We start from the raw sequence: 19,282 nt of genomic DNA on the forward strand, positions 1-19,282 counted from the left end.
TAGTATGCTTCCTCCATAATCTGTTAGTATTGCAGACAAAAACAATGCATGCTATACTAATGGCCGCGTTTAGATAATGAATTTGAATAAAAATTTGAAAAAGAAAAAGAAAAGCAAAAAATGAAGGTGAAATGTCAGTGAAATATAACTTTTTAAATTTCTACCTAAATTCATGATCCAAACATAGTCAAAAGTGATTAAATTGAAATTCAAATAAAACTATAAAGATTACTTCCAATTTATATTGCCCAAAGCTAGAATCATATGTAATCATATGCAAAACTCCTACGGTGTTCTGACCATTCATTTAGGAACCATAAAATGGGCAAGAGACCATCATATACACTTCCTTTACATCTTCAATCATGTGAATGCTATTTTGCAAATTTCTCTCATGTGTATATATATATATATATATGTACTTTTTGTATATTACACAGTTCAGAGAAATCTAAATCAGCCAAGTTTATTAAAACACTTTTTTTTTCGTTTTTCTTTTTTATAGATGATGAAGAAATTAAAGACAAAATTACCCGGGCATACGGGTGACAATATAGTGCCCCTTTTCCAAGTCATATATTGTCTTCAATTGTGGTTTTTGACATTTTAATAAAAATAATGCACCTAGGACAATTATTAAAAGTACTGCAAACAATGAGAAATAAGCGACTGCGTCATTTCCAACAATCTCGCCCAGCTCATTCGGTTCCAATTGAAGGGGCTCCCGGATAGTTTGGAGGATAAAAGCTCCAAGAGTCCAGTCAACGGGAATGACTCCAACCTGATTGCCAAATCTAATCCTGCATACAACAATTTTCTGTCGTCAAATTCCGATAGGAATTTTTTTCTCATGGTTTTTAAATTTTAAATCACCATGTAAGGGTGGAAATAGCAAAAGAAAATTGGACTTTTCATTGAAATATTAACTCAACACTTTAAAAAGTGCAACACTGACAAACTAAGTGAACAATAACAAGCGATGAAGCAACATACAAGATGCCAACATATATAATGACAAGCAAGTTGGAATGAAATTAATGTTTTGTTTGGATAGAGGGATTTCAAAGGAAGGGATTTGAGGTTAAACTTTTTGAAAATATAGTAAAGTTGACAATAATAGATAGATTGAGAAACTAAAAGAGAAGATAGAGTAGAGCAAGAAGACATGCATTTTATCATGATCATTGTAGCCTTAAAATGAAAGGGAATTCAAACAACTAATTTTACTTTGTTATTTCAAATCCATCATGGTGAAATCCTCAAATTCAATCTAGAAGTTGTATTGTGATAATAAGGATATTATTAATATAGCTCATTAGACCAAAATATAGCAATATTGACAGACATTTCATCAAGAAAAAGTTGAATAAGCGTTTGACTTATATGCCTATTGTGAAATCAAAAGATCAATTGATTGATCTATTTACTAGAAGAGTAAGGTTCTCCATTCCATTGTTTGTAAGTTCGGCATGAGACATTTTCGCACCAACCTTAAGGAGTGTTGTATATTATGTCTTTATCCTACATTTAATTGCTTAGTAGTTTGAAAGGTATTTCTGTATTTTGACCCATATTACCGTCTCTTTTCCTTGCTCTTGTGGGAGATTCTATTTACAACACAGATTCAAATCTCTATACCTACTTTCTTATTACACCCACCTATAAAATTTAATTTTTTCATTCTCTCTCTAAACCCCTCCTAATAACAAACATACCTCCATCCTAAACCTCACACCTCTCTACACCCACCCTCTTCCTCTCTCCTTCCCTCTTCCATCTCTTCTACCCCAGAGGAGGATGACATGAGGGTGACAACTACGGCCGAATAAACTAGATTTGTTTGGAAAACAACACCCACGCAAACTTGGTTTGTTCAGCTAACAATAGCTGAACTGAACAAATCAAGTTTGATGAGTTGTTGTCTACCAAACAGCCCAAAGTTGGTTAAACTAGTTACACTCAGCCTTAGTTGTTCGAAAAAACTTAAGATTTTCAGCGTATAGGGCCTAACAAACTTATTTTGTTTGAAATCTAGTGCCAAACGGAGCTTCGACTACAGTTTTCCAAATAGCACTTATCTCCATCGAAATCATAGAAAATCACACTTAATAAACACACTTAAACAACCAAATATTGTATCTCCTATGAATGTGGAGCTCTCGTTCTTCCTTCTACATCTTTGTCCTGTGTACCCCAATTGTCTCTTAACTTATTATCTATTAGTCAACTTTCTAATTCAGGATTTGATGTTCTCTTTTCTTCTTTTGGTTGTGTTGTTCAAGATCAAAAGTCGAAACAGTAGATTAAGATCAGGCATAGGACTAGTGACTTATATATGATGGAGATTTTGCATATTCTTGTGGAGTTCTCTTCCACAACAATATCTTCATTATGTCTAAATCAGAATTTGAGTCAAATTAATCTTTTGACATTTTAGGTTAGGTTATTTGTGTAGTGAGCATTTAAAGAGTTTATTTATTGTTATCTTTTGCTTCATTTTGACTATTCAAGCTTACATTGATGATAATTGAGTTGGATATGTTTCCGATTGTAAGTCTACTATTGGTTTTTGTGTACTTCTTGGTAACTCTCCTCTTGTGAAAAACTAAGAAACAGACTTGTTGCTCAGTCTATGGCTGAGGTCAAATGTCATGAACGAGGATTGTTTAGCTTCATTGGCTCCTTTCAAATTTGGGTGTCTCCATCTCATCTCCTACTTGCCTTTATTGCGATAATCAGAGCGCTATTCAGATTGCCCACAATTCCACGAGTGCACAAAGTACATCAAGATTAATTGTAATTTCATTCATCATCTTCAATCAGGTACCACCAATCTTGCCTTTATCTCTTCCTCCTTACAAATTGCAGACTTCTTCACCAAAATCACACGTTTACCCGATTTCAGTTCTTACCTAACAAACTGTCGATGCTTACAGGGCTTGCATCATGAGTTTGAAGGGGGGAGGAGTGTGAATGCGTGTTTTGTATTATTTGTATTTTGTTCTTATATATTTAGTTTGATAGTATTTTTGTTTTTTTAGGTTTTAGGGTTTCACTCTATTTTATCAGTGTAAACCATTTTAGTAATTTAGATTTTGTGGTTAATGAATAAGAATATATGGTTTTTTCTCTCCATTTTTTTTTCTTTTTACCGTCAAAATTTGCAAATATGTGTCAGAATAAGATGTGAAACAAGATGACAAAGCTAACCATTCAGAAGAGAGGGGGGGGGGGGGGGGGGGACTTTACCTCTTATCAGTCATTGGGATACCAAAACTGTCATGCAACAATGCCACAACATATGCAGAAGAAAAACAATATCTCAACAAATCCAGGTCATCAGTGCTATGATATTTTCTCTTCAGTTGATACCAATCATCTTCACAGTAATGATGGCCAGCTGCCTCCAACTCTGATAAAGTAGCCATCGGAGCAAGGCCAAAAAACTGTCCAATATTGAAAAGAAAATTTAGTAAACTAATAACAGGAGAGAGAGAGAGAGAGAGAGAGAGAATCAATCCATGTGAAGACAATGGTGCAAAATTGGGATGTTGACTCAAAAATGACACATGATGCATTGTATGATATGGTCTATTCTTGTGATACTGTCCAAAAACTGTTTTGGCAGGCAATTTTACGTTTCCTAATTGAATGCTATTGCAATTCATTTTTTGGTAGCATAAGCATTTTATTAGTGAATCTCGGTATAGGTTACTCAATTCTATAAGGCTCATTAGAGGACCAAGTTAATGATGTTTGTGCAAATTTTTCTGCTAAGTAAAAATAATAAAACTTACAAAAAGGTCATTAAATTTGTTAAGTTTGCGCAAGTTCACCTCAGCTTTATTTTGTTTGTGGGAATCAGTGTTTAGGAATGGCTGCTTCATTTCCACACTTGTGATTTCCAGGAATAGCTAGACCATGTGATTCCCATTCCAAACCGTAGGGATCCATTCTCGAGACTTAGCAACTTTGAAATCTATTTTTAGGATACCATTTGTCATCTAAATATATTTCACATTTTTCAGCAATGAATTTCATTAATTGGGATCATAAGTTATTGATGCAGCCCTAGCTAAGGTAGAAATAATCCAAATCCAAATCCAAATCACCCAAAATTCAAGAAAGCATTGTTCAGCTTACATGAGAGAGAGAGAGAGAGATGTAAACTTTATAAATTATAATATGAATAAGAACAGATACTGCTGTCTTCCAATGTATGTCACTGATAACAAACCTCAGAAATAAAGAAGAATTTATCTGGAGGACCAAGCCGGCTTTGCAACTCAACGAGGGAAGATGATACTCTTTCACAAGGTGGATGCAAGCATATATCTGCACATGAGATGAAACCATCACTGAGAATAATTTGCAGTGAATGATGATGAAGAAAACAATGGTATCTAAATATATTTCATGGTCTTTTGACGTGATATTATCCTTTTGGACCCAAACAAAAAGTCTCTGGACTTATTGCCTTGTAAGTCCAAAAAGAGGATATACGGCCCGAGCTCCATGTTTTTATTTGCTATGTATATGGATATCACATTGATAGACATCTAAAACTAATGAAAAACCAACCAATTCAACATGTAAAAACAACTTGATCTATAATATATATATTTTTTTTGGATAAATAACCTGGTCTATAATTTAAACATCATTCAACATAAAAAAAAAAAAAACTATTTTTCAATGATAAACCATTACCTCACAAACATCAAAAGCATTTAATATAATAATAAATAGATCATATGTAAAAACAAATAATCACAAGTCAAATGTGTCCTAGGGTGTGTCTGTGATGTGTCTCCATCCAAAACGAAAATTAATAATAAAAATAGGCATGCCATGTGGAGTGTTTAACATGTATCCTCGTGTGTTTGAGGCTTATAGGTGTCGGACATATGTCGAACATGGTTAGGACTAATTTGGAGTGTATGTGCTTCATAGATCACCATAATCTTAACCTATTGCTTGGAATCAATTATTTTACAAACCTTAACCTTATTTCCCTTGTTTAATCTATTAACCCACCACTTTTCCGTCACAATAAACAGTAGAATACAAAAACTCTAGGTAATCATCATGTGTTACACTCGTAGTGGCAAACATGTACAAGTATAATGGTAATTTCTAGCATAAAACATTTCATGGTATAGGGAACTTTTCCAATCTACCTTTCTGGAATTTTTTCTATTATATCCTTAATTGGAACATAAATTGAATAATTATACTTGGAACAGCAATCAAGCAGAACAAAGAAGTTTCTCATCTTGCATCACTCATGGCAAGCTATGGCAGATGCCTATATTCAAGAATCCAAGTATAACAAAACCTACTAATAATTCTTGAATATTTTGAAGGATCAAAGAATAATATCATCAACTCTGTGACCTTCAATGTTGAGGTGCAACTGAAGATTCAAAGAGACTATTTTTTCTGGACACAATGGAGCTCCCATTCATACATGCGTAACAACAGTGATTCCTTGCGAGAGAGAGAGAGAGAACAATTCATTCCTAGAAAAAGGGGAAAAAAACTATCATGTAAATATTAGGCCTTGTTTGTTTTCCATGTTTATTTAAAAAAATAAGATGGCCAATTACCGTTGCTTGGCAGTATGAGAAGCCAAACAAACCATCATGGCTTAACCCTGGCTCATGCTTAGACTAACAATGAAAATATGACTGAAGCTGTTAGCACTATATTTTATGTAGTCACTGAGAAAAACAAAAGTCTGACACGTTATTGGTTCTATAAATGTCCCTCTTTCAACTGCGAGATTGAAAAAAATCAACGATCTAGGTAACACTCGCTTATTTCTCTGCTGTCTGTTTCTAATTCATAAAAATGCCAATTATCATAAGAGTTCCCGCATGTACAAGGTAATCCTCTTTCATTTATACTAAAAATGGTCAATTGTTTAAGAGAGTTCCTGTGTGTGCTACACATGTTTCAAGAAAGGAATGGCATTTATTTCTTACAGCTATTATCAGAATAATATGATCAACTAGAAAATTAAATCCTAGAATTGCTATGGTACTGTGTTTATACTAACAGACTACACAGCCAGCTTACCTCGTCTCCTCAACAATGACATCACTTCAGATTTGCATGCAGAAAAGTTTCCCACTGCATAAGATCTCAAAAGTTTTGCATCACTTGCATTTGATGCAAAGTCATACCCTCTAGGAATGCAAGGATTACTTGCAATATCCTCTCTGGAACTTGAAACTGCAAAATTAGGCTAAAGGTCACTGTAACAAGATAATGACTGTATAACATAAAATAATCATGGGAATGTTGTTCACTACAATTGAAACATGTGTATAAATTGGGTCACAACTCACAAAGCAATGCTATGAGAAGTTTGTTTAAAATCAAACAATGTTATCTTCATGACCATAAAATTTATTTTGTTGCCGAACAAAAGAAAAAAAAAAAAGAAGTTATCTTTATGACCATAATGAATCAAAGCTGTACTTTCCACTTCATTTTTCTTTCCAAACAAATTACTCATTGCAGGAGAAACATTTTTCTTAGCATTGCATTGCTCAACCAAGCCAAACCACCTATTGCTTGCATTACGCCTACGACAAATGTGGTAGTCAAACAAGAATTAGGTAAGCTGACAATGAAGCCAGTCAACAAAGCAATAATTGCTCAAGAAATTGCAGAAATGAGGTTAAATGTGTGTACAATATAACTACTTAGATAGCAAAGAGAATTGGAAATGATGAAAGTATACATAATATAATAATCAATTTCACCTTTTCAAGCTCATAGTTGCTGTTAAGCCTGTTTTATAAATTGATCAATGTATAAGAATTATATCCACATTGCACTATCTAAAATTTTTCAGGATTTGCCGAATCAATATGTCGATACTGTATGATGTTTATATCCTATCTCCATATCAATGCTTACTTAGTATCAGCATGTCCTCGATAATCCTAGAGGTGTCTTTCATTTCCAAAACTAAACAATTTATTTTTAAATTATATGATGATTTGGATTCTTGGAGATGTATGGGCAACAAATATATAGAATTAGTTTTTTTATAAGCAATTCTATTGCAATAAATTTTGTGATGGAATTAGTTTATAATTATGGGAGAGGAACACCTATTGTTCAAAAAGGAAAGTTGTTATAGGTAAATACAACATAGGAGCATGTATGTTACAAGGAAAAATCAACAGACATATGTTGATCACACTAGACATGGGAGGTGTCATATCAAAACAAAGTCATGAGAACAATGCAAGAACAAAGAACCAAAGAATTTTTCTATAAGCAATTAGAAGTCAACCTCCTACGTATCTAACAGCTATATGTTGATAGTTTGCAAGTACAAACTAATCAAATTTTATCCCACAGGAAAATAGAAGGAAATACTCAAACTACAAAACTTACAAGTTAACAAGTCTTTTGAGTTGTGTAGATCACATAGTGATTCCCATATTGCATCCTGTAGAAGAACAAAGGTCAGACTCCTCCCCTTTTACTTCTTGTAAAAATAAAAAATAAATAAATAAATAAAAAATAAAAAATAAATAAATAAATAAAAAATAAAAAATAAATTTAAAAAATTAAGTAACAATCAATTCCTTGAAAAAGAAAGGACGGATAGAATACGAATTCATTGTCTCCACTTGCCATCCACTATTTTACAAATTTAGAAAGTTTACTTTCTTCTGTTTTCCTTTGTCTTTGTCATCTTATTGACTGCACAACTTATATTTAGAATAATGATCAGAAGTAATAGCCTACTACTAGATACATCACAAATGAAAAATCTTACAAAAAATAAAATTACAAAATATACCTCAAGCAAATAGATATAAAGCGTTGTTCTACTTCTATCATATGGGGATTTTTCAATTAGTCAACCAATTTATTTACCAAGTTCAATGTCAGCCATTTACCCTTTGATGCAGTTGACCTTCATAAGAATACCCAATGAAAATTATGAGCCATATATGCATGTCAACATAAAGTGCAATTTCTGTTTTTATGCCCTCCCTAGCACCCTCTCTATCTATCCAAGGGATGTGAAGGGCAGAGGCCCTTGGTGTTTGCTCAAGTCACACATGACATATAGTTTGATTCTGATTATGAGCCATATATACATAAGAAGAAAAGGGAAAACATTTCTCAAAAAGAACAAATGTGTCATGATTGATGAACAACTAAGCAAAAACAACTACTTGGGAAAAATGAGACTAGGAACAAGAAGAGGAAGATCATGTGAAAGAGGCTGAGAGTAACAAGGAATAGACTCAAAGAAAGTGACATCTCTTGACAAATACAGAAACAATGTAGAACTATGCATGTTCCAACCGTCCTTCATAGAGCATGGCCTATTATATTCGTATTCCTATTCCACAAAACAATACGTGTTCCAACCAATTTTTTTCCTCAAAATTTTCCAAATAAATAATAAATAATGTTGTGCCGACAGGATATTGTTAAGGATGAATAACAAATTATTACTTAAAAAGAATTAAGTTGTAAAAAGAAACTTCTCAAATGATGGCAAACTTTTCCAAAAAATTTACGAGTCAACATAATCATAGTAAATGGCCTCATGTAATCAAAGCCTGCACAATTATAATTAAATCTAATGTCAAAAGTTGTTCAGCATTTGCCATTCGGGCTTTCAACTTCCTTCCCATATGATCCTGTGGACAGTTACCATTACCTATTAGTATGTGATTTAACTAAACGACTCATAATACATTTCTATACTTTCAAATAATAACACAACTTTATGAGAGTTTTATAAATTTTGAACTTTTCATAACTTAAAACCACCGAGCCTCCCCCTCTCCCTGCCACCCCCACTACTTTATTTGCAGGAGTCATTTTTGCCACCCCATCTAGTAAACAGGTCCATGATGGTCAGGTGTTTTGAGGTTGATGTTCTCTCTCCTCATCCATTTTCAACTCATGTATCTTCATTTTTCTTTTTGGGCGGGTCAGAAATGTTTTAAGGTTGGCAGAAGTTATACAAGAATTCTAGGAATCTGCTCAAACATTAAAATATGCTTTCAGAACAGTTCTCAGGGGACATCGCAACATATTCTTCAAAAATAATAAAAATAAAAGGAACTATATAATCTATTAGGTGTGCCTTAAGAAAGAAGTTCTTGCAAGTAACATTGACTTTGTTAACCTACAGTGTAAACCCAAGTACAAGACATCTTCAAACTGAAACAGATTTCTCAGGTTACCTTCCAACCCACCCCAAAAACACCAAAAAAAGATTAAAGCAAAGTGTCTATGCAAAAAATAAACCAACATACAATGGTATAATAAAGTCAAGAAAAAATAAGAAAGTTAAACACCAATGTCATAAGAATTATAATGCCAAAATAATAAAAAAAGAGACACCTGACCAAAGTAAGGTGTGCTTTTCGTATACAGATTGTAAGTCACTCCAGCCAGTTTGATAATCTGTGAAAGTTGCATTGGTTGTGGATCTCTAGGAGAAAATGCAACCTGCGTCCATACATCAACTGGTTCAGGAAAGAATTCCCAATCTTCTAAATGATTAATGTTCACCCAGGTAAATATCTCAGTACAATGAGTCAATAATCATTCACTTAAATGAAATGAAAAATCCACTAACATATTCAAATCAAAGAAAAGGATAGTGGAAAGCCAATACCACATGTTATATAAAATCGTAAATATGAATTACTAGACCATGTACCAGTGTTTTAAAAAGCCCTAGGCGCATCGAGGCGCCGAGGTCACCTGGAGCCTAAGCCCCGAGGCGCAAGGCGAGGCGCGCGCCTCACCAAAGCGAGGCGCAAGTTATAGAAGTTAAGCAAAATATTAATAAAGCACAATTTCCAATATAAACAAATATTTAATATGTATATTATTAATTTTTTTAATAAGAAAAAAAAATAATTAATTTTTTAATATATATTATTTAATTTATTTATTATCTATTAATATGTATATTATTATCTATTATATGTATATTATTATCTATTATTTATTTATTATCTATTATTATCTATTAAGCAAAATATTAATTTTTAATATATATATATATAATTTATTTATTTAATTATTATTTTACATATTATCTATAAGTATATTATATATTATATAATAGGTGTGGTATAATATTATATATATAAATCAATTATATTTTATATATTATAATCAATTATATTTTATATATTATAAGTATATTGTAGATTATATATTATATATTATATAATCGGTATTATATAATATTATATATATATGCATATATGAATACAGAAGATAAAAGGGAGAGATAGATCGCGAGAGAAAGAGAGAGTGATCATAAACGAGAAACAAAGCAGAAGAGAGAGATCGCGACCGCGATCGTGAGAGAGAAGGCGAGAGAGAGAGAGCTCGCGATCGTGAAACAAAAACGAAGTAGAAGAGAGAGCAAGCGATCGTGAAGCAGGAGCGAGAAGAAGACAGAAAGAAGGAAAGAGAAGACGAAGCAGAAACGAAGCAGAGGAGAAGAAGCAGAGAAGAGAAGAAGAGAAGAGAGCAGAACCTGGGAGTGGAAGAAAGCCGAGGCGCACAAGACGCTCGCCTTGCGCTTCGTAATAAGGCGCTCGCCTCATCGCCTAGGCAGCGCTTCACCTGTGTCGCCTCGCCTCACCATGACTGAGGCGCAAAGCTGCGCCTTGCCTCGCCTTGAGCTTAGGCGCGCGCCTAAGCACGCTTTTTAAAACACTGACCATGTCATTGCAATCACATCCCATACTTCCAGTATACTTTTGAAACATATTATTATCATCAATTGTCTGAGGAGTGGGATGACCAGATGGTAATAGGCTCACTGAATAATGGCAAAACATATCAAAGGCACCCGTCAGAGGGTATGATAAGAAGAAAGATGGAATCGTTGTACAGAACTTGGAGACAACCTGAAATTTAAAGTATTTTAATGTGATGTAGGAGAGTACTATCTTTTACATTTTATCTGAAAAAGGTGAGTATCTAACCAAAACAAACTGTCCAAGATGGTTGTCATATCCTTAGGGATCTTGTCAAGCTATTAGAAGTTAGTTAGGCAATTAAGATTATCTCTTGATTCTGAAGGCTTTCGAAATAAAGCTTAGTGGCAAAGCCTCTCTTCAGTAGGACTGACCCAATGCGGTCCAACTCAGTAGGTTGGCGCTATGACAAAACCTCCATCTCTAGCCTCCAAGCCACAAGACCCCTGAGTCTCATGGCGTGTGCCAAAGGCTTTGACTTATTTAGTTCATGCCTCTGGCCTAGGTTAATCAGTCGTGCGGTACAACCATGGTTTTAAATAATGGTATCGATGATACGGTCATATAATGGTCCATATCAGACAGTATTGTCTGAAATATCAGTGAATAAGGGTATTGAAAGTCGAAAATCCCTTACGTATCGGCAGATACGATACATAACAACTGCTATTTAAAACCTTGGCTACAATTACCGTTGTAATTAACGTAAGTTGTGTGGTATAACCACTGCAATTAAGCTATGGGATGCACGCCATGACCACTGCGGTATTGAGGCACGGTGTACCATCGCCGTAATCAGGAATTTGGTTTGACCACCTTGGTAATGGAAATTTTAAGACAGCCTATACTCCTAACTCCCACAGGAAGTCAATTCAGCAAGCTTCATAATGATGAAATATAGGACTTAAATATATATGAAGTGCTATGGCTCTTTATTTTTGTTCAGTATGGCTGAAAATGTCTCTCTCCAAGACTTAAACGCGCAAGTATATATGCCGATATGTAAAGCACAAGTCACCATTTATGTGTCTATGAAACATAGAGGAGGTATATTGCCAAAGTAACCAAGTTCAAAATAATGGCTGCAAAGGCACAACTTCTACAATAACAGTTACAAGGAATAAGTTAAACAAAGACAATTGTGAAGAGATAAGTATGCAATTGATGATTAGGTATGTTAAATTCTTAAAATTCATTAGAAAGTAGACCATTGTACAATGTACCAACAAAAAACATATTTCACTCTAGAACTCCTTTTCTTTTCTTTTCCCTTTAATTTTTTTTTTTTTTTTTTTTAAAAAAACTTTAAATTACATTGCATACACGATAATGTAGAAAACAAAACCAAGCAGAATTGTAGGTTTAAAACATTGTTGAGCTTTCTAGGAGAATCACATGCAATCCCTCATATAATTTCAATCACACTATTTTTTTGGTTTTACCAGCTATAGTTATCCAAAAAGTGCACCACTCTAGCCACTCCTTACCATTTTAACAATATGATTCACAATCATCAAAATTTTACAATTTTCCGTCCATTGTGTTCCTTAATCTCACACCTACCATCCCCTCAAAGCAAATCCCAATGTAGATGTGTGGATGGCCAAAGGTGAGTAAAGCTAATTAAAGGAACCTTATGAAAAGTAAGGTAGGCAATGAATTGGCACTAGACCACCATAAATCAACTAAATAATAGCTAAAACAACCTTCAAGAGAGAGACAGAGAGAGAAAAAGAGAATGACAACAGTAGAGGTAGGGTGAACCCAAGTCTCCAATACATAGGAAATTACTTGCTTATGGATGGAGAAGGACCTCTTAAAGGGGTCAAGCCAACTCAGCTTGGCATGCTAAGGGAACATGCCCAAGTGGGCACGTGAGGTGGGGTTCGCTCTACCTAATTGATGCTCCATTATTGACATGATCGTAACAAGTAGTAGTGTTAGCCACAATGGTAGTGAGATGTGTTCCTCAAGTACAAAGCGGTACAAAGCACATTGCATGCCTTCATCTTGGTCTATAATACATTCTTGTGGAGGTCTATCTTCGTTTAAGACAGGACATAATGCAAGTCTTTCAAAGGTGGTGGGACCAATACCTTGATAAACCCTCACCCCTAGCCCCAAGCCACATGACCCCAAAAGTACCGCATGAGGGTGACAAGGTAGCGCTCAGCCACCCTATGACCGCATCAAAACCCGAGAGGCTCCCTATTGACTTAGGCCAGCATGAAAACATCAAGGTTCCATTAGAGAAGGGATCATAAGGCTTAGAGGTCCCGTTTGTTTTCAGAGATAGAATGGAGGGGATTTATAGTGAGGGGATTGTTAGTGAGGGGATTAATAGTGAGAAATTGTTAAATTATTTTTATATAAAATAATAAAACAAATAAAAAAATATAAAAAATGAAACATTAATATTTTAAAAAAAATTCCCAATATATAAAAAATAAAAAAAATAAAAAAATTTCTAATCCCCTCACTATTTTTCTAATACCATCTCTATCTCCTCCTTACCAATCCCCCTTCCAAGGGGACTATTAATACCAAGGGATTAATAGTCCCCTCCCCATCTCTCAAAACAAACACCCCATTAGTAATACCAAGGGATTAGTAATCCCAATCCCCTCCCTATAACCCCAAACAAACGGGGCCAGAAGGTACAGACTAGGGTGGACAGCCACTTGGCCCTACCGAGATATGGCTAGGGAGTTGTCATGACTGGAGGAGGGACACACTGGAGTAGAGAACGGCTCAGCCAAGATAAGGGAGACCAAGCGCATCCAGGCGAGTGTATAAGGAGTGCCTTAGGAGACTGGCTCTAGGAGACTTGTTCCCTTGGCTCCAAGTTAAGGCGCACATACGTTAGCTTTCATCGATAGAATTTGATCCCAAGGGGATCAACAAGACACGTGGTGATACCCTACTGTTCCAAATTTCGCCTCAAGAGAATGACACGTGAGACACAAGCACATGGAAAGGATGACATGGTGCTGGCATAACCATGCGGGAAAATGGACCATGTACCTACAAGAATTTTCTTTTTATCAACTCTTTAGGCACAATTAGACTTGGCCAGACTTTTCCAAACACAGCCAACACATCTACATTTGACTTCAAAATTTATTTATACATAACCAGCGGTCACCTTGTGTAATTGATATATAATTTACAATATTGTTAGTTTATAAAAGACAATTTTGTGTAATTAATATATAATTTACAATATTGTTAGTTTATAAAAGACAATTTAAAATTGTGTAATGTTTATAGTAAATTTTTGTTTAATTTTTACATGATTATAATGTTGTTACAGGAAAGTTCAAATATAGTTTTCCTTCTTATTACTACATTATTGTCTATCCATTTTATAAAAATATAAGACAATCTAATCATTCAAAAATTCATGGAACATAGGACAGTCTTCCTCCTATCCAGCAGATCATATCTGTAGTTTTGTACCTTAACTTGTGCATCACTCAAGTAAATTACTAGTTTGTCTGTGTGCCTGTTTAGTATCCACCGGCTAAAACAATAATACAAATTATGGGCAAAGTCACTATGAAAATGAAAAGAACCTGCAAAGATGCCCCACCAAGTTCAACAATCCCAGTCGTATCTTGAGGTTCTCCTCCCAAGCTTCCAAGAGCATAGTTCGCAGCCACCCAAGCATAAAGAGCTTCTTCTCGACCTGAGTCAGGATTATACACAATGTGACTTAGATCAGTAGTTGGCAAACTTTCCACGCATGAGAATTAGTTAGCAGACTTTCTACACATGAGAATCAATTACCGTTCTAACCATTGGGTAATAATGTACAGACAAAAAAAAAAAAAAAAAAATCTCATAAACATAGATTGCATTACCAAGTTGCCGAATCCTAAACCTAGTTCATTAATAGCTAGTCCGATACAGGTTCTCACCAAAGACTAGTAAGCAAATAGCATGTTCAAAACAATGAGCTGAATAAATGAGATCATAAATCCATAAAATAATTAGGTAGTCCCAAGGTATCACGTGGCATTTACCACATGGTAATAAAGAACAGCAAAACACACCAAATGGATCATCTCTGGTCGCTCAACTACCCAACATAGGTGGATAAGCAAGATCTCACCTTTAAAATTATCAGAATAGAAAAGAGTTGAAAACTGTTTTAATTTTAACGAAAAGTGTTTAGAATTCAATAAAAAATGCTTGGATTCTTCTTCATTTTTTCTTGTTCTTCTGTTTTATCTGCCTTACTACATTTGCTAGCAACACCCATAATCAATTCAATTATATAAAAACCAGCAACTCAAACGAGAAATTAAAGCATTCATAAAGAAAAGCCAGCCAGCCAACCAACCTTCCATTATAGCCACCCACTCGTTCTTAAACAAAAACCCAGAGGACCGCAAAACCCGCCTGCAGGACTCGAAAATGGCCTCCCTTGCAACCAATTCCACCCTCTCCAAATCACTACTACCCATCAATTGCACTTTAGTATTCCTCCATTCACTTTTAGGAACCCTTTTCTTGGCAAACTCAATCAACTCCACAACCGACCTTCCAGCCCCTTCTGGATCTCCGGCAAACCAACTCAACCCCGGCTTCACCTCAAGAGAGGTGGAACCAGGGTTGAGGAACTCGAAGACGTGAATTCGAGAGTGGGTTGGGGAGGCATTGATGATGATGCCGAAGAGATTGGTCTTGGATTCGCCGAATTTGGAGGATTGGTGAACGCCGAGGGCGGTGTAGAAGAGGTAGAAGAGGAAAGGAAAGACGAAGAGGGAGGCGAAGAGGATGAGGCATTTGTCTCGATTGGAAGAAGACGAAGAGGGTTTGGGGTTGGGATAGAGGATGGTGCGAGGGTGGAGCTGAGTGCGGTGGGGTGGGATGTAGGAAGATGAAACCCTAGATTGGAGCTTCGACAAGTCCATGGCTATGGTGATTGATTGTCAAGCTCCCTCTGTTGGGTTTGCTTTACATTGTCATAAATTTGGTTTGTTTGTTTGGGAACCATTTTTTTTTTTTTGAAAAGTGCAATCAAAATTAATAAAAAGAAAAAATTTAAATAATTAATTTTAGGATTCTGCCGTAGGATTCTGGGGCCATTTTCCAATATAAGCCATTTTTGTATTGTATTTTCAAAACTAGGCCAACTTCTGACGGAATTTCAAAACTAAGTTAAAACGCTATTACTATTCGCGCTTTCACTGTTAGGAGCGTAAAAGTAGGTGAACAGTAAAATCGCTATTACAAATAGCGACTTTGATTAATAAGTCGCTATTACAAATAGCGCTTCTAGGGTTTGTTAAAAACGCTTTTCCTAACAGCGCCTTTTTTAAAATTGCATAAAAACGCTATTCGTAATAGCGATTTTAAGAAAAAAATTTCCGCGGAAAAAACGCTATCTCTAATAGTGATTTAAGTTCAAATTTTTTTGCCAAAAAACGCTATTTGTAATAGCGATTTCATTTAAATGAAATCGCTTTTTATATCAGCGTTTTCAAACTCCTCATATATACGAACAAACCCCCCCCTCACCCCCCCCTCATTTGCATACTCAGACTTAGGTTTTTGGCTCTCTCTGCTCTCTGCTCTCGCTCTCTCTCTCTCTGCTCTCGCTCGCTCTCTCTCTCTCTGCTCTCGCTCCATCTCAGCTCGCTCTCGCTCTCTGTCTCTGCTCTCTCTCTCTCCGTGGTATGACATTAACCCTAATTTTATGTATTTACTTTTTGTGTTTGTAAATGTGTTGTATTTTTTTGTCAATGTTAGGGTTTTACTTGTGAATTATTAAATGTGTTAGGGTTTTTATCATTGTGGTTATGAAATTAGGGTTTGAAATTTTTTGGCATACGGGTTAGGGTTTTTCTGTCAATGTTAGGGTTTTGAAATGAAATTGAATTTTTTGGAATCATGGTTAGTTTTTGAATTTTTCTGAAATTTTTATTGGTTTATCAAAATAAAGTATTTTTAATTTGAAACATATACTGTCATTATATAATTTTAAATAAAGTATTTTTATTTATTTGGTTTTTTATTTTTTGGAATAAATTGAAATGCTTTATTTTTTTTGTAATATTATAGCATCAATGGATTTTATTTTTTTGGTTCTAATATTATAAAATTAATAGATTAAAATCTAATTGTAAGTGAAATTCAATAATCTATTTCAAAGAATTGTTTCAAGTTAAATGAGCTTCCAAATAAAGAAAGTAATATTATTTATATGATTTATAAATTTATATTTTATTTATAATGAAATATTAATGTTTTTTGTTTTTTTATTCAAGAGGATACTATCATTTTATTTTGTTATGTTTTTTTTTATAAATTAGTTAATTTCATTATTTCAAATGTGAGAACATTTTTGTCTATGTACAAAAATATCTAAGTTTCATCATATTTATTTCTATTTATGTTTTACATTCTCCTATACAAATGAAGATAGTTAAAATAGAAATCAAAGCATGTAAATGTCATTAATTTGGGAGAAATTGTAGAGGTCAAGACTGAGACCTGCATTGTGATACCCAAGAGACAAAGGATCCATGTTTCTTTGGGACTATTTAGGGGTTTTGTTTATTGGGTTTTGAATGTGTTAGGATTACATATGGATGACCTACCCCAAAAAACAAATTAAATTAAAATTTAAAAAAAAAAAATAGGAAAGTTTTGTCACATATGTATACTCTGATTAATTTAAGGCAGAGAGAATTACATGGAGGATCAAAATATTTTACATATCCTCATCTCTTGAAAACGTGATAAGATTCACTAAATGCTAGATTTAATATAATTTGATCATCCCAAAATTTCATGGACCGTTACAACAAAACCAAAATATTAATAGGGCTACCCAAAAATAAAATAAAAAATAAAATGAACATAAACAAATTTCAAGGTTTCAAGTCAAAGAAAGGGCACAATAACTCAATCTGGCTTTGCTCCCGTTTGGGATATTAGTTTGGGCTAAAATAGTCATATAAGATAAAATAAGTTATTTTATTCATATAAGACAAAATGTTATATCTAAATCATAAATATTTTATTTTTTCTCTCATAAAAGTCAAAAAAACCTATCACTAACGACATTTTTTAGCCCCAAATTAAATAGTCAAAAAATCGACTCATATCCAAACAAACCCTTTTTGTCAAAAAATCGACTCATATCAAAAAATCGACTCAGATCTCAATCTTGATTTTTTTGTTGGAATGCAGTAAATGACAACACCCTAAGATTATGTTTCTTTATCTTGACAAAAAGAAAATGAGGTGAATTTATTTATTTCTCTTGGTAAATCCAAGGCTCGGGTACAACATTAAATGACCACATTAACTTAATTCACAAGTCTTTTAATAGGTGTACCAAAAACTTGAAATCAAATCTAACCTTCAGCCGAAAAAAAGAAAAAAAGAGAGTATTTTTTTCTCTTTTTACAATCAATTCTGCAATGATAAATCTAATACAACTTTGATTAAGAAAGTGTCTCATTTGTCAGGTCAATCAATCTCTTAAAACTGAGTTTGAATTAAGAGAAAGAAAAATGTGAGTAAAATAAAATCTAATTTGTTCTTCTATTTTCTTTTATTTTCTTTTCTTTTCTTTTCTTTTTTTTTTCTTATTTTATTTTATTTTTAATCTGTGTTCAAAGTTATGATTCAAACACAATCATAATCAAGTCAAATGAAGGGAATTCATGAACAAGTGAAAGAGCTACTCATCATTATGCAAAATCATAGACTGGATTTCTATTGGGCAATTAGCTAATTTAGCTGTAATATATATAATTTTAGGATGTATGTAAATAGTGTTATGCCTTCTAAATTTAATTTTTGTGAATCTTAGGTTTCGTTTAGCATGTCATGTTTGGGCTAAAATAGCTATAAAAAGACTCTTGACCAACAAGCTAGTTCTTTGTTTCATACTTTTGCGAAGTGGGTTTATTAGTCGAAAGAAGAATCTCCAATGTCCACCCATTAATTACTATGTATTGCACCACTGGCATTGGACCCAAAAGAAAAATATTATGAATATTGAATAAATTTGAATATTTTGAATGTTTATATTTTTAAATTTCAAATCAGGAATTAGAATTTTGAAATTATGTTTGTGAATGAAAATGTCTATATTTTGAATATTGAATAAACCAACGTACATTTGTTGAATTGGAAATTGTTTTTTTTTTCTTGTGAAGAGGAATTAAAAGGAAATTAGGGTTTTAAAAGTAATTTTTTTTAATTAAGAATTGCGATTAAAAAATCCGAAATTCATATATTTAATTTTGACTATATTTTATTAAAAAGAAATATTTTTATTGGTTTCTCAAAATATTTAATTTTGACTCTATTTTATTAAAAAGAAATATTGAAAGTCCAGTAAAAATTATGACTCCGGTAATGAATGAGGGGTTGACAAAAAACTAAACTCGGTGAATCGAACTACCGCCTTCAACAACACATAAAACATAACAGGTAGGTCGGTGAATAGCTTCCCAAATGACAAGAACAATTCAAATAGT

At 33.8% G+C, this 19,282-nt stretch overlaps 1 protein-coding gene across 2 annotated transcripts; it reads right to left on the reverse strand.

Annotated features, from left to right (window-relative positions):
- Window positions 1-465: 465 nt before the first annotated feature.
- LOC145814299 (putative apyrase 6) lies at window positions 466-15,808 on the reverse strand. 2 transcript variants are annotated; one of them, XM_082910966.1, is made up of 8 exons: window positions 15,124-15,808; window positions 14,354-14,466; window positions 9,397-9,504; window positions 7,417-7,471; window positions 6,082-6,237; window positions 4,238-4,335; window positions 3,250-3,446; window positions 466-800 (listed from the first exon to the last, which is right to left on the reverse strand). In XM_082910966.1, the coding sequence occupies exons 1-8, from the start codon at window positions 15,695-15,697 to the stop codon at window positions 530-532; spliced, it is 1,572 nt and encodes a 523-aa protein (XP_082767092.1). In that variant the 5' UTR covers window positions 15,698-15,808; the 3' UTR covers window positions 466-529. The 2 variants fall into 2 exon arrangements, with proteins under 2 accessions (XP_082767092.1, XP_082767093.1); XM_082910967.1 differs by lacking the exon at window positions 9,397-9,504 and having other exon boundaries at window positions 15,124-15,801.
- Between the last annotated feature and the right edge of the window lie 3,474 nt (window positions 15,809-19,282).

The sequence above is a fragment of the Camellia sinensis genome, unplaced genomic scaffold, assembly GCF_055761805.1.
Source record: "Camellia sinensis isolate YWXY unplaced genomic scaffold, ASM5576180v1 Unanchor1, whole genome shotgun sequence".
Taxonomy (NCBI): Eukaryota; Viridiplantae; Streptophyta; class Magnoliopsida; order Ericales; family Theaceae; genus Camellia; species Camellia sinensis.

Coding starts and splice junctions, on each gene's coding strand:
- LOC145814299 (XM_082910966.1), bottom strand. CDS start 15,697: ATGGACTTGTCGAAGCTCCAATCTAGGGTTTCATCTTCCTACATCCCA. Junction 7,472..9,396: donor GCACACCTTACTTTGGTCAG/GTGTCTCTTTTT, acceptor GTTCTTCTACAG/GATGCAATATGGGAATCACT. Junction 801..3,249: donor ATCCCAATGACTGATAAGAG/GTAAAGTCCCCC, acceptor TGTTGTATGCAG/GATTAGATTTGGCAATCAGG.